Source organism: Canis aureus, chromosome 10 (assembly GCF_053574225.1).
Source record: "Canis aureus isolate CA01 chromosome 10, VMU_Caureus_v.1.0, whole genome shotgun sequence".
NCBI lineage: Eukaryota > Metazoa > Chordata > Mammalia > Carnivora > Canidae > Canis > Canis aureus.
In genome coordinates, this window is record NC_135620.1 from 25346243 (window position 1) to 25362432 (window position 16190).

The 16190-nt window shown below is 39.5% G+C and overlaps 1 protein-coding gene across 1 annotated transcript; it reads right to left on the reverse strand.

The window, feature by feature from the left end:
• Nucleotides 1-10647: 10647 nt before the first annotated feature.
• On the reverse strand, nucleotides 10648-11412 carry LOC144321619 (leucine-rich repeat-containing protein 14-like). Its single transcript, XM_077910940.1, has 2 exons — nucleotides 11142-11412; nucleotides 10648-11052 (listed from the first exon to the last, which is right to left on the reverse strand). Exons 1-2 carry the CDS (start codon nucleotides 11405-11407, stop codon nucleotides 10851-10853), a joined length of 468 nt encoding a protein of 155 aa, XP_077767066.1. The 5' UTR covers nucleotides 11408-11412; the 3' UTR covers nucleotides 10648-10850.
• Nucleotides 11413-16190: the final 4778 nt, after the last annotated feature.

Consider the following 16190-nt stretch of genomic DNA (forward strand, 5'->3'; position numbering starts at 1 on the left):
GAAATTCAAACTGTCTGTAATTCAAGTTTGAGGGCAAGCATACTAAAAACTACTTCCTATATCAAGATAACTACAAGTTACTTGCCTTTTTTTTTTTTTTTAAAGATTTTATTTATTCATGAGAGACACACAGAGAGGGGCAGAGACACAGGCAGAGGCAGAAGCAGTCTCCCTGCAGGGAGCACTATGCAGGACTCGATCCCAGGACCCCGGGGTCATGGCCTGAGTGGAAGGCAGACACTCAACCACTGAGCCCCCAGGTGCCCCTACTTTTTTCCTCTTTCAACACATTGTTCTCCTCTCCTGTTAGAAAAGTTTGACATAAAATAATGTGAAAGCTCACGCACTTGCAAGGCTTGATATTTCTTCTTGTCTCCACCCTGTATCTCTGTATCTCTGTAACTCTGTTTCCTGCTTCCTTTGAGGTCGGTGGTGAGCTCACCCTGAAATGCCAGTGAGACGACTGGCTGGATTCCAGGGGTTGGTAAACAAATGGGTTCTGATAAAAACCTCTAAGTCCTATACTTTGCTCCAATTAGCCAAAGAAAGCACTTGAATTTCTTCTTTAGGGCTAATTCTATCCTTTTGTTAATAATTTCTATGATTCTTAAGAAGTAGCTATATTTGTTCTTCTGATTATGCAAGGAATACATTCTTTTTTAAAATTTATATATTTATTTATTATTTATTTATTTATTTATTTAATTTATGAGAGAGAGGGGGCTGGGGCAAGAGCGGAGGGGGAGGGACACCATGCTGAGCCCCGAGTCCCACAAGGGCCTTGATCCCACAAACCCAAGATCATGACCCGAGCTGAAATCAAGAGTCGTGTGCATAACCGACTGAGCCACCCAGTCTCCCCAGTAATACATTTTTATGGCATAAATTACATTCCAAAGGAGTATGAAAATTTCCCACTAGCATTTTTTAGTATATGTGTTTCTCTTTTAAATTTTATCTGGTCTCTCTTGTTCAGGAAAATATCCCTGTCTTATTAAATGCTCTCTTCAGCTGAGTATAGCACTAAAAGTTAAATGCAAGAGAAGACTACAGATTTTAGTAGAACACTAAATTGTGGAAAAGTTGATATTTGGGGTATGTCTGAATACTTCTATTTGGGTAAGATTTACACGAAACCTTTTTGGTTTCCCTTAGCTATGGGAATAGTGGGTGAGAGGGTGAGGATACAGTTTCTCAGTAGTTTTGATCTTTGATTCCATCTGCAGTTTGGAGGCCTTTGTGAAAGGGATGAGGCCAGTGTGCTTTGCAGAGGGTTGTTGGCCTGGGTGACCTGACCAAACACACTGTGTTTCACTGGAACAAACCTACCTACAAACAGCATGCTGTGTTAAGCTGCTGATTGATTAAACAAATGCATTCAGAAACCTGAAATAAGTCCAAAAACTGCTCTGCTAAAGTCAGTCCTAGTCATGATTAGAATGAAGAGGCATTAAATACATGTTTTGGCTAGTAGAAGCCTTAGCTTCAGGGTGAGGCCCCATTTGGCGTCTTCCACCTGATTCAAGAGTGCTGAGCGAACATTTAAATCTGTTCTACCTTCTTCAACTCTGTTCTCCCCTCTCCTGCCATCCCCCACAAATCCTCCATGTAGACAGAGAACGGTGACAATGTAATTATGTGAAGTCAGTCACCACAGCGCGGGGAGGTCAAATTAGCAAGGGGATGGGACTTGATTACAAAAATAGCTATTTATTTATAAAGATTTTATTTATTTATTCATGAGAGACACAGAGGCAGAGACACAGGCAGAGGGAGAAGCAGGGTCCATGCAGGGAGCCCGATGTGGGACTCGATCCCGGGTCTCCAGGATCATGCCCTGGGCCGAAGGCAGCACTAAACTGCTAAGCCACCCAGGCTGCTCCAAAAATAACTTTAATGTGGAGAATGTTTCCTAAGTTTCCTAATGTATAGGGTGGTTGACTTATCCTTGGAAACAGGAACTTAGAGAAGCAGTTTCTAATAAGCCATTTACTTTTTCACTGATGGAGTAATGGAGGGGACAGGCTGTGGTCCTTACAATGTAGCATTAGATTTTATATATTTTAAATTGAGCTTTCCACTTTCAGTAGTATAGAACTTTATGAAATGTAGACATAGTACCTCAAGGTTAGAGGGATGTGGCCAGGAGGTTTTCTGGCTCAAGTCCCCTGAGGGAACATCTATGTCAGAGTGGCAACTATGCAGTATAGTTAACATTACTTTCCTGCCTGCGTCCAAGGTGGACAAACACCACCTATCAGGCACGATTGTCAAACTCTACTCAGACATGCCCTCATGATCTTGCTCATCACATAATCTTTCCCACCTGTCAAATTATTAAAATAAGCATCTGGATTAAAACCACTTGTCATTCTTGATTTAGGTGATTTACCTTAATACATTGTTTGGCTCTTATTTCTTAGTATCCCAGACTCTGGTGCGGGATAAGTGATTCAAGTTCATCAAGTTACTAGAAGTTAAATAAATGAACCCAAAGGTAGGTAGGTAGGTAGATAGATAAGTAGGTATGATTTTCACTGGAGGCGATTTCTCCCTACCAATAGGATGTGCTCCCTTCTTGACATTAGAACCTTTAAGAAAGTGGTTTAATGAATATAGAATGAAAGCAAGAAGAGATAAAGAATTTTAAAGGCTTTTCTGACCATGTGAAATCTTTTTTTTTTTTTTCTCTTGATTACATCGATTAGAAAATGTTTCCCTTTTGGGTGACACCAAATGGGGCCATGAACCTCTGTCTCATTGATTCCCTTTCTGGCATCCTGGGCCCATGTTTTTCAACTGGGAGTACCTGGAGGTAGGCCAGGTAACACAAAAGTGGTGACACTTGGTATCAGGTGTTTTTTTAGGATTTGGGAATGAGGCAAGAGGAATAAATACTGTATGTAGTAAATGTGTATGTTTTTTATATCTGCTAACATATGAAATCTTTTTATTTTTTTTGAAATCTTTTTAAAATTAATATTTAATTTACATATTATAAAATTTATCCTTTTAAAGTAGTTCAGTAGTTTCAATATATTTACAAAATTGTGTAGTCATTACCACTATCTTATTCCAGAATACTTTTATCACCCCAAAATGAAAAACTGTACACATTAGTAATCACTCCTCATTCCTACTATCTCCAGCTTCTGGCACCTATTCATCTTCTCCTCTTTATGGATCAGCCTATTCTGGACATTTCATATAAATGAAACCATACAATATGTGACCTTTTCTGTCCAGTTTCTTTCACTTAGCATAATATTTTCAAGGTATATCCATGTTGCAACATGTATCAGTACTTTATTCCTTTTTATGATTGGATGATAGTCCATTTCATGAATATAATATATTCTGTAGTTGGTGGACACTTGGCTGGTCTCACTTTTGGCTGTTATAAATATTGCTATTATGTACATTCAGCTAAAAGTTTTTGTGTGGACATGTGTCTTCTGTTCCCTTGGGTCTGTCTCTAGGACTGGAATTGTATGTTTAACTTTTTTGAGGAACTGTTAAACTATTTTCCAAAGCAGCTACATCAGTTTACAGTTGCACCAGCAATGCATAAAAGTTCCATTTTCTCCAAACCCTGACCAACACTTGGTACTATTTTTCTTTTAAATTATAACTATCTGAAAGGACATGAAATGGTACCTCACTGTGGTTTTGATTTGAATTTCTCTTGTAATCAGTGAGGTTGAACATTTTTGCATGTGCATTTTGCCCATTTGTATATCTTCACTGCAGAAATGTCTAGCCCAATTTTTAATTATTTATCCTTTTATTGTTGAGTTGCAAGAGTTTATGTTCTAGATACTAATCTTTGTCAGATACTCGATTTGCAGATATTTTGTCCTAACGTGTGTTGTCTTTTCACTTAAAAAAAAAAAGATTTTATTTATTTATTCATGAGAGACACAGAAAGAGGTAGAGACACAGGTAGAGGGAGAAGCCCAACATGGGACTCAATCCTGGGTCTACAGGATCATGCCCCAGGCCGAAGGTGGTGCTAAACTGCTGAGCCACCCAGGCTGCTCATCTTTGCAGTTTCTTGATGGTGTTCTTTGAAGCATAGAAATTTCTTATTTTAATGAAGTTTACTGTATTTCTGCCTTTGGCTGCTTCTGTTTTAGGGGTCATATCTAAAAAAATCTTTGGATCCAAAGTCATGAAGAATTATGCCTTTGTTTTATTTTAAGAGTGTTAGAATTTTGCATTTAGAACTTTGATCCATTTTGAGTTAATTGATGGATATGGTGTGAAGCAGGGGGTCCAGATTTATCTTTTTGTACATAGATATCGTTTTCCCAACACCATTTATTAAAAACACTGATTTCCATCATTTAATTTTTTTTGGCACTCTGTTGGAATTCTGTACTATCAATTCTGTTTCATTAATTTATATGTCTATCCCATATCAGTACCACACAGACAGACTTTATTACGATAGCTAGTACATTTTGAAATCAGGATGTGTGAGTATTCCAACTTTTTGTCCTTTTTCAGAATTGTTTTGGTTATTTTGGATCCCTTGCATTTTCATATGAATTTTAGAATTAGCTTATCAGGTTCCAGAAAAGCAGAAAGGCAGTTGAAATTCTGATAGAGATTGAATTGAATTGAATCTCTAGATCTATCTATTGCCATCTTAATGATGTTCCCCAAGGATTTGAACATGAGATGTCATTCCATTTATTTAAGTCCTCTTAATTAATTAATTAATTAATTAAATTTATTTCAGTAACTTTGATAGTTTTCAAAGGATGCATTTGCACTTCAGTAGTTAAATGTGTTACTAAGTATTTTATTGTTTTTGAGGCTGTTATAATGAGGAATTGCTTTCTTAATTGTGTGTTCACATTGTTCCTTCCTGGTATATAGAAATACAACTGCTTTTTGTATTGTATATATATATTGTATATATATGGATATGGATATATACACAAAATATAAATTATATATTTAATATATTGAAAATAATATACATATATTTATATACACATAGAAATATATATACAAATATGTATCTTATATATACATATATGAGATATATATCTTATAGCCTACTTTCTTGCCAAATATGCTTATTTGCTCTAAGAGATTCATTTTTTGATGGATTCCTTAGAATTTCAATATACACACTCATATTGTCTGTAAATAGGCTTTTTCTATTCCTCTGTTCCTCTAGTACTGCCTTCTTTTGGATTTAATAGGTATTTTCTAGTATAGAAAATTTTTATTTCCTAGTCATTTCCTTTACTATTTATTTTTCAGTTATTTTCTTACTGAGTATCCTGGTGATTATAATGTAACTTCTAACAATATAGTTCAGTTTAATACCAACTGAATTACAGCAATATATAAAAAGTTTCCTCCTGTATAGCTCCATTCTGTCACTCCTATGCTTTCTCATACACATTATACCTGTATATATTGTATGCTCATCAACACCCAGATATATAATTATTGCTTTATTTACCTATGTAGTTACCTTTACTGGTGCTTTTATTTTTTTGTACAGGTTCAAGTTATTATGCAGTGTCCTTGCATTTCAGCCTGAAGGACTTTCTTAGCATTTCCTGTAGAGCAGATGTGTTAGCAACAAATTCTCTTAGCTTTTGTTAGCTGGGAAATAGCTTAACTTCTTCATATTTGAAGGATAATTTTGCCAGATGTAGAATTCTTATCAGGCAGGTGTTTTTCTTTCAGTACTTTCAGTTTTGTTTTGTTTTATTTTTCTGTACTGTGTCATCTCATTCATTGCCTTTGGCCTTCACAATTTCTGATGAAAATTCAGCTGTTAAGCTCATTGAGAATTCCTTGTATGTGATGAATATTTTCTCATTCATTGCTTTTTAAGGTTCTGTTTTTGCCTTTGTCTTTTGGTAGTTTGGTTATGATGTGTCAAATCTTTTAAGTTTTTTAGTTTACCTGGATTTTGTTGAGTTTCTCAGTTGTGTAGATTAATGTTTTTCATCAAATTTTGAGAAGTTTTCAGACATTTTTTTAAATACTCTTTTTTTTTTTTTTTTTAGACAGAGAGAGAACATGCACATGAGTGGGGGTGGGAAGGGGCAGAGTGACAGGAAGAGAGAAAAATCTTAAGCAGGCTGCATACCCAGTGTAGCACTCAATGTAGGGCTCAATCTCATGACCTAGAGAGCAGACCTGAGATGAAATCAAGTTTGATGTTTAACCAACTGGGCCACCCAGGTGCCTCTCTTTAAATATTCCTTCTGCCTTTTTTCTCTCTCCTGTCCTTCTGGGACTCTGTTATGCATATATTCATAGTCTTGAGGATGCCCCACAGGTCTCTGAGCCTCTGTTCATTTTTCTTCATTGTCCACTCCCCCCATTCCTGAGACTAGATAATCTTCATCAACATATCTTTAAATATGCTGATTCTTTCTTCTCTCTGCTCAAATCTGATATTGAGCCTCTCTAGAGAATTTTTTTGTTTCAGTTATTACGTTTTCCAACTCTCAAATTCTTACTTGGTTTATATATGTACATAAAATTACTGTCTTCTTTATTGAAATTCTCTACTTGATGAGACAGTTTTCATTCTTTCAGTTATTTATATGTGATTTCTGTTCTTTGAACATATTTAAATTAGTTGATTTATAATCTGTCTAGTATATGCAACATGTGGTTTTCCTAATGACAGCTATTGGCTGCTCTCTGTGCTAAGTCCTTACATGCAGTTGTGTGGCTTTATCTGGCCATCAGAGCTGTGATCCCATGGGAAGTGCTTATACCTATATAAAATGCAAATGTCCTCTCTCTTTATACTGCATGCTAAGGACGGAGGGTCAAAAATATGGAGGTTATGCCTTACAATTCATCAAATTACATAGTCTATTTCACGACTTATGACCACTAATATTTTACCTGAGGTTGCTCTCATGAAGTCTCAAGAACTGATTAACTCTCCATCTGACAAACCTTTGTAGCTAAAAGACATTGGGGGCCATCTACATAAATAATAAGATCACTCTAGCCTGTGAGATTTAAATCATACATGAACTTTTACCAATAAAAGTTTCTTTATCTCACTGGGTGCAAATATACAATCCAGAAAGACTCTACACCTACTTTTTATTTAAATCCACCTTTTTTTTTCAGGGATCCTGGGTGCCTCTGCAGTTTAGCGTCTGCCTTCAGCCCAGGGCATGATCCTGGAGTCCGGGGATCGAGTCCCATATCGGGTTCTCTGCATGGAGCCTGCTTCTCCCTCTGCCTATGTCTCTGCCTCTCTCTCTCTCTCTCTCTCTCTCTCTGTGTGTGTCTCTCATGAATAAATAAATAAAACCTTTTAAAAAAGAGTTGCCTGCTTTAAAATAAATAAATATAAATAAATCTGCCCTTTTTTTTCAAATGAGAGTCTCTTGGTTTTAAAATCCTCCCTGAGGGATCCCTGGGTGGCGCAGTGGTTTAGTGCCTGCCTTTGGCCCAGGGCGCGATCCTGGAGACCCAGGATCGAATCCCATGTAGGGCTCCCGGTGCATGGAGCCTGCTTCTCCCTCTGCCTGTGTCTCTGCCTCTCTCTCTCTCTCTTTCTGTGTGACTATCATAAATAAATAAAAATTAAAAAAAAAAAGGAAACAATCTTTAAATATCAGAAAGGGAGACAGAACGTAAAGACTGCTAACTCTGGGAAACAAACTAGGGGTGGTAGAAGGGGAGGAGGGCGGGGGGTGGGAGTGAATGGGTGACGGGCACTGGGTGTTATTCTGTATGTTAGTAAATTGAACACCAATAAAAAATAAATTAAAAATAAAATAAAATAAAATAAAATCCTCCCTGAGAATTTTGTCTCACAACTGACCGTTTGATTATAAGATTCCAGAATGTACTAAGCCCTATTCAGTAGACAACTCTCACTCTATCAAAAACCTGCAGACCCACAGTAGGCATATTTCCTCACCCACTTTCACCATCTGCTAGTACTTTGACCAACAGAAAGCAAACAGCCCAGGGCCACCTAGGGAAACACAGACTGAGATTACCTCAAATCATGGTAAACAGATGTAATTGGCCCAGTGAGCTTTGAACCCCAAAATTGCACCACACACAGACATGGTCTGAGCATTGCCAGAGGTTACAACACACACATTCTTGGCACCATTGTTCTAATTGACTCAGACCAGCTGAACGTCTTAAACTGAATGATAAATTAATTATAACAATGCAAGGAATAATGCTCTTCAGTTCAGGGATTAAAATGTTTCTCTAGCTACTAATACCTCCTAAAAAAGAAACTGTCTATATAAATGATTTTCGAAGCTACAATCCTACTTTCCTGTCCCACAACACAAGCCATCCCACATCTGTTGAGCAGTGTGTACTGGCCACCAAATGCAGGATTGTGAGGATGGAAGATGAGTCAGTAGGCTAGCAAGTCGGGAAGGACTGAGAACCTGGGAGGGGTTGACCCTGGACATGGAAATGAGGATGAAAATGGGCCAGGATGAGCGGAACAGGTAAAGGGTATAGTTTGATTGCCCTGTAGCTGCCTGAGCCCATGAAGAGTTGCAGAGGACCTTCTAAATCAAGCCTAATCCCACTGTTCACTTGTTTCCAGCACTGGAAATGGAAGTTTTGAATTTCACTTGACTCCAGGGAGATCTGGAACTGCTCCAGGAATATTTGTGTTGGATGCTATGAAAGAGAATAGGGAAGTCATTTTGGGATGTGTAAATACAATTGTGCAAGGACAAGGTACGTTTGTGTTTCCGTCTTCAAAGTTTACTTTTAAGTTTTATGAGAAGTTATGTCAGAGATATAAAACAATTTTTTTGTGTGGTGGCTAAATAGAAACTATCAAGAAAAGAAATACAGTTGGACCTTGTGGACATAAAAGATAGAATGTGACTTTTAGAGTAGCTCGCCCTACCTAAACTGAGCCTTAGTCAGCCAGCAGGGTAAACAGAAGTTTTCAGGGAAAATAGTTCTAGGCTGGAAGTATCTTTGCTAATTCCAAATTCAGATACAGTTGACCCTTGAACAATAGGGAGGTCCATTGCAGGTCTACTTATATGCAGATTTGGGTTTTTTCTTTTTTATCAATACGATACAGTACTATAAATGTTTTTTCTCTTCCTTGACTTTCTTAATAACATTTTCTTTTCTCTAGCTTACTTTATTAAAGAATACAACATATGAAAAGAATGTAAAGTATGTGTCATTTGACTGTTAATGTTAATAGTAAGGCTTCTAATCAACAGACTATTCATAGTTAAGTTTTGGGGGAATCAAAAATTAGACATGACTGCCCAGGGCATCAGCACCCTTAACCCCCCTGTTGTTCCAGGGTCAACTGTAATTTCTTTCTGCTGGAGATGTTTTCTTTTTGTGGTTAACAAAAAAGTACCCATTTGTATTCATCAGAGTTCTCCCCAAGAAACAGAACCAATAGATGTGTGTGTGTACACAAAATCACACTATTATTTTTGTATATACATTTTGTATACATATCATATATATACAAAAATAACCCTCTGTATACTAAAGAAAGAAAATATGCAAGAAGAGTTATTTTAAGAAATTGGCTCATGTAATTTTAGAGTCTGGCAAGCCCCTACAGGGCAGGTAGGCAGGATAAAGACCCAGGGAAGAGTTGATGTTGGAGCTTGTAGTCAGAGGGCAGTCTAGAGCCAGAATTCCCCCTTCCTTGGGGGACCTTCCATCTTTTCTCTCTTAAGATTTAAACTTGTGGAGAGTAATTTGCTTTTTTCAAAGTCTACTGATTTAAATATTAATCTAAAAAATACCTTCACAGAGACATTTAAACTGGTGTTTGACGAAATATCTGGACACCATGGCCTAACCAAGTTGATCCGTAAAATTAACCATCCTACTTAGTACCTTTGCTTTGGAAATAAGAATTTAACTGTGTACTTTGACTTCAAGAGTTGAACTAGAACAAGGACAGAACTTGGCATGCTGTGGGAGCCAGCGGCTGTGGGAAGCCTTCATGGGACTTCAGGAAATTTCATTTTATTGCTTTAATTTATGGAAGCTTTGTGTCTCTTAATTACATTGTCATTGAAAACTTTCCTTCTGGTCTAATTTAAAACTTTTGATGAGGAGTTAGAAGAGAAATAAGACATAATGAAAATGATGGAGCCAGGGAAACCTCCCTAATTCCCACATTTCATTAGCATGTTTTGCATTTTGAGAGCACTCTGCACATCTCTTCTTATTTCACCAGTGCCAAACCATACAGAAACAGAAGGGCTGTCAAGGAAGAGCAGAGAGTGGGTGGTGTGCTGGAGCAAACAGAGAATCCCACAAGGGAGTATGTATTCAGGTTAGCTGGAGGCCCCCACATTTTCGAGAGCCAATAGCACAGACTGTCCCAACTCATCATTTCAGAGCAATGTTAGCTGGAAGAGGAATTTCTGGCCATGGTTTTCGAAATAAAAATCACCTACTGCATGACTTAGTGCATTTGTTGATCATTATTAAATATTTTGAAACATCTTTTCATCATCGGAAGTTAGTTTGTCCATTTCTTCCCTAAACCTTGTTGTAAGAAAAGAAAAGGAAAAAGAGGTGTTATTTTGCCAAAATTAGAAGGGTTAGGCAAGAATCCTCCATTTAACAATTTTTTTTAAAAGATTCTGTTTATTTATTCATGAGAGACAGAGGCTGAGGGAGAAACAGGCTCCCCGCAGGGAGCCTGATGCAGGAATTGATCCCAGGACCCCAGGATCACGCCTTGAGACGAAAGCAGACGCTCAACCACTGAACCATCCAGGTGCCCCATTTAACAATTTAGAGGACTTCATTTCTTGGTGCGTTTCTTCTAAAAAGAACAAAGCACTTTTTTGTTTTTGCATTTACTATCTCTTTTGTTCCCACTCCTGGTTTCTGCCGAAACAGAGGCTCGGCCGAGTTAAGTAATAACTGTCTGGCCTTGACTCCTGAGAAGGTCTCCTCTGAATCCAGTGTCCTCTAAGGATGGCTTCTCCGGGATGGCTGCTTATTCCTAGTCTCTTGGAACCATGGGAGCTCTCCAGGCTCTCCAGGGTGCTCTGCAGGGTACTACAGGGGACATGTGCGGTGACAAACAGGCAGGAACAGGGGAGGATCTCAGGGGGAGGAGGGGCAGGGTAGCAGTGGGGCTTGCTCACCTGAGCAGCTGGTCCAACCGACCCGAGAGGAGAGAGGAGCCCATGCTGAGCTCCTGCAGACAAGTGAAGCAGCCCATCTGGGCCAGGAAGCAACGGAAGTTGTCCTCACCATCCACAGAGGGCCGCCTGGAGTCCCCGTGCACGTAGTACAGCCGCAGGCTGGCCAGGTGCTGGAAGCGGGCCACATGTGGGATGATAACAGACAGGCCACGTAGACCCAAGCAGCCCGCGTCCAGCAGCTGCAGCAAAGCCACAGTGTTGAGCATGGGCAGGTCCTCCAACGCAGATTAAAAAAAAAAAAAAATGTGTATGTAGGACAGAGATTTTCCCTTGTATGTCTCACATTCACCTAAAGCACAGAATACCCCAAAAGCAAAGATAGTGCTCTCTCCTGCAGGACACTGAAACTGTGAGAGTCAGGGGACCTAATTACAGCATGTTATCTGAGCTGGCGTTGGAGGAAGGTGAAAGCGTGGTCTGGAACACAGATGGAGAATAAGTGACAATAAAGAAACATCTTAAAGTGGTGATGGGGTATGTTGGGAAGTTCATGTAGAATAGCTTCACAGTCTTCTGAGAGGGGGGTAAGTAGACAATACAAAGATGGTGAAAAAATGACCATGAGCTTGAGATGAAGCATGGTTGGAACTGGCCACTGTAGCTGAGAAATGAGAAATGAAGAAAGGGATTGCCAAGCAGCTGGGCCCAGGAAGCAGGCACTGTGGTTCTCCAGGAGCGTGTGACTACCCAGGAGTAGGAGCAAGAGGACATGATAAACAGAGGAGGTCGAAAGGTAGCTAAGCCCAGAGTTGACAAGCTTGAGTGCAAGTGCTGACCATGAGTTCTAGGCAAGATGGAGAGACAAGGAGACCAGTTGTGAATATGGAAGAGGATTGAGGAGTTAAAGTCATGGGAGGAGCCCTGTGAGAAATAGGCTGAATACTCTTTGTCCATGGAATTCCTTTGTGCATCGGTCATCGCCATTAATCCTTATGAATTTGCCTTCCCTGAACGCTTTTTTGTTTCCCTTCTACTGAAATGTTCTTCTCCTCCTTCGGGTTCAGGTCAAGTCTTGCCTGCTCCAAGACATTCTCTTTGCTATTCCTAGTTTTGTCGGCATCCTTTCTCAAAACTCCCTCAGAACTTCTTCTGGGGCAGCCCCGGTGGTGCAGCGGTTTAGCGCTGCCTGCAGCCCGGGGTGTGATCCTGGAGACCCTGGATCGAGTCGCACGTCGGGCTCCCTGCATGGAGCCTGCTTCTCTCTGCCTGTGTCTCTGCCTCTCTTTCGCTCTCTCTGAATAAATAAATAAATAAATAAATAAATAAATAAATCTTAAAAAAAAAACCACTTTTTCTGGGACATTTAAATTACTTCAGAATTCTAGTCATCAATTTTACCCATTGTATACATCTTATCTCCTTGTGAAGACTGGCAACTTGTCCTGGTGTAAGAATTGAGTCATATGCTACTTTTATTTTTCTAACATGAGAAAATGCAATTTAAACACAACCGTGCTTAATATAAAAATAAAAAGTATTGGTTGATTATCCAGTGAATGGCGTTACCACCATATACTTATTTTGTCAGATTTTTTTTCTATTTGAGAATTTGCAACATACTGACCTGATCACTCATGAGAAGTTCAGAATATCTGTCAAATAATTCTTACTTCCAATGTTAATTGTCTCTATGAACCACTTGATTCCAACAAAATGCTCACGGAAGAGAGGATCCCAAGCACTTATTTTAAATTATTAAATTATGATAGAATCAAAAGAACTAAAACTCTCTCTAGATATTTTATATTTCCTTGAATTAAGAGTAGAGCAGCTTTGTGCTTTGTTTTTAATATGTAACAAAGTGACTTGTATCTAGCACAACAGATAAATACACGGTGACTTGTATCTAGCAACAAATAAATATTGAATGATAGAGTATGATAGAGTATGATGAACATTTAGTGTAATGAATAGACGATGACTTTTCTGCATGGACCAAAATTGCTACCAACAGGTCAGCCCTACCTCTAACTAGCTGATGACCTTGGACAAGGCACTTCCTCTTTCTCCTTCAATTTCCTCCCACCCATGAGATGCTTGAGTGGACTTTAGGCTCAAGCAGTGTAGGGCTGACTGTAGGAATCCCGGCCACCAGCTCTTCTGCGTGGCTACATTGTGGCCTTCCACTAGTGGGCGCCATTGAGCAGACTTCAGAGCCTCTGCCCTCCAGAGCGGCCCACACAGCATTTCCCATCCTCACTGACGCATTTGGATCTGAAATGATGTATGATTATGAAAGTCATTGGCATAATTCGATTCCATCAGCTATTCTTAAGGTCTTCCCTGGCCCTCTGGTTTTGAGTCATGCCACACTGGAAGCTTGCAGTTTTGCCTTCGGAGCCTGTTGCCATCGAAACAGTTCATCCTCTATGGAAAATGCTGAACTTCATAGTGCTTTGCTCTTCCTCTTCATAGGCAATTAATCTCTTTCTGCATATTGAAGACAGGCATCAACCTCCCTGAGCTCGTGGCCTAAATTTCATGGGCAAAACCTTAGAGATGACTTAAGATGTAGAGGTTCAGAGCAGAGGGAAAGTTTAGGAATCATTCTAGTCAAATCCTCTTGTTTTACGGAAGAAAAGTCAGGTCCAGAGAGGCGAAGTGATTGGTGGAAAGCCACCCTGCCCTTCAGGGTATAAGGCAGGGCTGGAACCCGGGGACAATTCTGAACCAGAAGTAGAACCATGACTGCGTGGTTCCTCTTACCTTTCATTACCTGCCCTTTCAGACACCCTCGATGATGTGGAAGGTATGTGAGCTGCAGCTTGCATTAGTCTGGTTTTGTATAAACATCCTTCATTTTGCCTTTATTGGCAGCTCATTATATGCCAAGTGCTGGGCTGAGCTCCCAAAACACGTTATGTCTCATTTAATCCCAGGCCATGCAATCTAGGCTCGCAAGGATGGTCTCTGAAGCCTGCCACCTCTGAAGTCCCAGCTCCGCTTCTCAAGAGCCATGTGGGTTAGGGCAAGTGATATACGCTCCCTGTGCCTCATTTTCCTCTGCTGAATCTGGGAATGATAATAGAACCTCCTTCTATTTAGTGAGATAAAGCACACAAGCTACTTAGCAGAGGACCTGGCCTGTGGGAAGCACTCCAGAAATGTTAGCTATTGTTTTTATCATTTTTAATCATTAGTGTCCTTCACACTGATATTCAACACAAGAACTATCTATGTACTTTCACATTTATCATGTAAATGGAGTTTTAAAAGTGTGTACATAGCTGTCAATGTGTTAATAACTGTATATGTTTCTCCATCATGTAAATAATGTCACTGTGAAATGAATAAATAAATAAAACCAAAGTGGTATAATTATCCTAAAAGAAAATAAAGCTATGATAGGGGCACCTGTGTGGCTCAATTAGTAAAGCGCCCGACTCTTGGTTTTGGCTCAGGTCATAATCTCAGGGTCCTGAGACCAAGCCCCACATTGGGTCCATGCTCAGCTCAGACTCTGCTCTTCCCTTGCCTTCTGCTCCTCCTCCAGCTTGCACGCTCTCTCCAAATAAATATACATACATAAAATTTTTAAAACTCTGCGTTAGTCTTCAAGCCCATTTTATTTTCTTGTGATGTCTCTCTTTACCCTCATATTTAAAGAGATCAAAACAAAAACAAGAAAACACTCTGCTTCAAAGGCAGTATCACAGTTCTTCCTAACGGTCTCCCTCTCTCTATTTTTTCTTTTAAGGATTGGCACTCTGACCCAAAGTCCCTTTTGGCTTTGGATTTTTACACTTTTTGATCAGTAGGAGATAATTATGGTTCAGTTTTTTCTTCACAGAAGGGGACAGTGAAAGGCAGTGGAGACTTTGATTCCCCACACTGGTTCATGTGGCGGTGGTAGTGTCTGAACCGTGCATTAGATCCCCATAACAATAGCCCCTCGTGTTTACAAGTTACATAAGTACATAAGTTCCTGCCTTCCAGACAGCCATCAGAGTTAATGCATCACAGTCCGAGGATTCTGCTTGAATTCTTGACAGGCTCATCATTCAAAGCAATAGTTGTGTTTAGTTTGTTGCATTATAAACCTGAAAGCCAGGGTTCTAGATATAAATAGTGTGCACAGTTGGACAACAGCATTGCCATCAGGGTGAGATCACTTCCAGGAAAACGCTGAAATGTAGCAATGGGAATAACATCTGGCCTTTCCACAGTTGCATTTGATTTAGCCTTGGACATCCTACATAAAATAGAGGCTGTATTTATTAATGACTTCAGTTTCCATAAAGGTCACTCATTTTAACTTGAAAAGTAAGACCTCCATAGCTATTTGTCAAACGTACTATGTTTAGGGTATAGATACAAAGCTCATTGGGTTTTATAATTGTTTGCTTGCCTGTTCCTCTCTGGTGTAATCATCCATTCCCACCTTACACCATACCAAAGGAATACAGGCAAAGAGGACCCCAGGGAGCAAAGTTTACCGATTTTTTTGGGGTCGTGGTGGTGGTGATAGACGGGGGAAAAAGTGTCCATTCAATAAAATAAGCTCAAAATGGAAATCTTTTGTTTCTCGCTTTCCATTTCAGTATCTGGATATCATTTTAGTTTTCCCTGTGTAACAATGAATCTCTCTCTCTCTCTTTCTCTCTCTCTCTTTCTTTTTCCAGGTTATATGGCCAACCAAAATAAAGCCTCCCTTCCCAGCCTTCTGTGAAGCTAGATGTGAAAGTAACCAGTTCTGTCCAATGAGATATAAGCAGGAATAGTACTTGCAAATTCTGGAAAGTGTTTCTTAAAATGAGCTTGTGAAATCCCTTTTCTTCTTCATCCTGTGTTTGGAATGTGATTCCAACAGCTGGAATTTCAGCAACCATTTTGAACCAGGAATGGCCTTGAAAATGGGAGGTCCGTGTAGTGAAAGCACGGAGTAGAAAGCCTCAGTCTCTGACACCATGGAGGATCTTAATAATCCTGGACAGAGAACTTCCAGATTACTGTAGAAAAATAGTATAAAAACAATAATGTTGAAAAAAG

Bases quoted from the DNA above. Each gene is read 5' to 3' on its own strand.
- LOC144321619 (XM_077910940.1), bottom strand. From the start codon at position 11,407: ATGCTCAACACTGTGGCTTTGCTGCAGCTGCTGGACGCGGGCTGCTTG. The intron at 11,053-11,141 runs GTGAGCAAGCCC...TGTCCCCTGTAG, and splicing joins CGGTTGGACCAGCTGCTCAG to TACCCTGCAGAGCACCCTGG.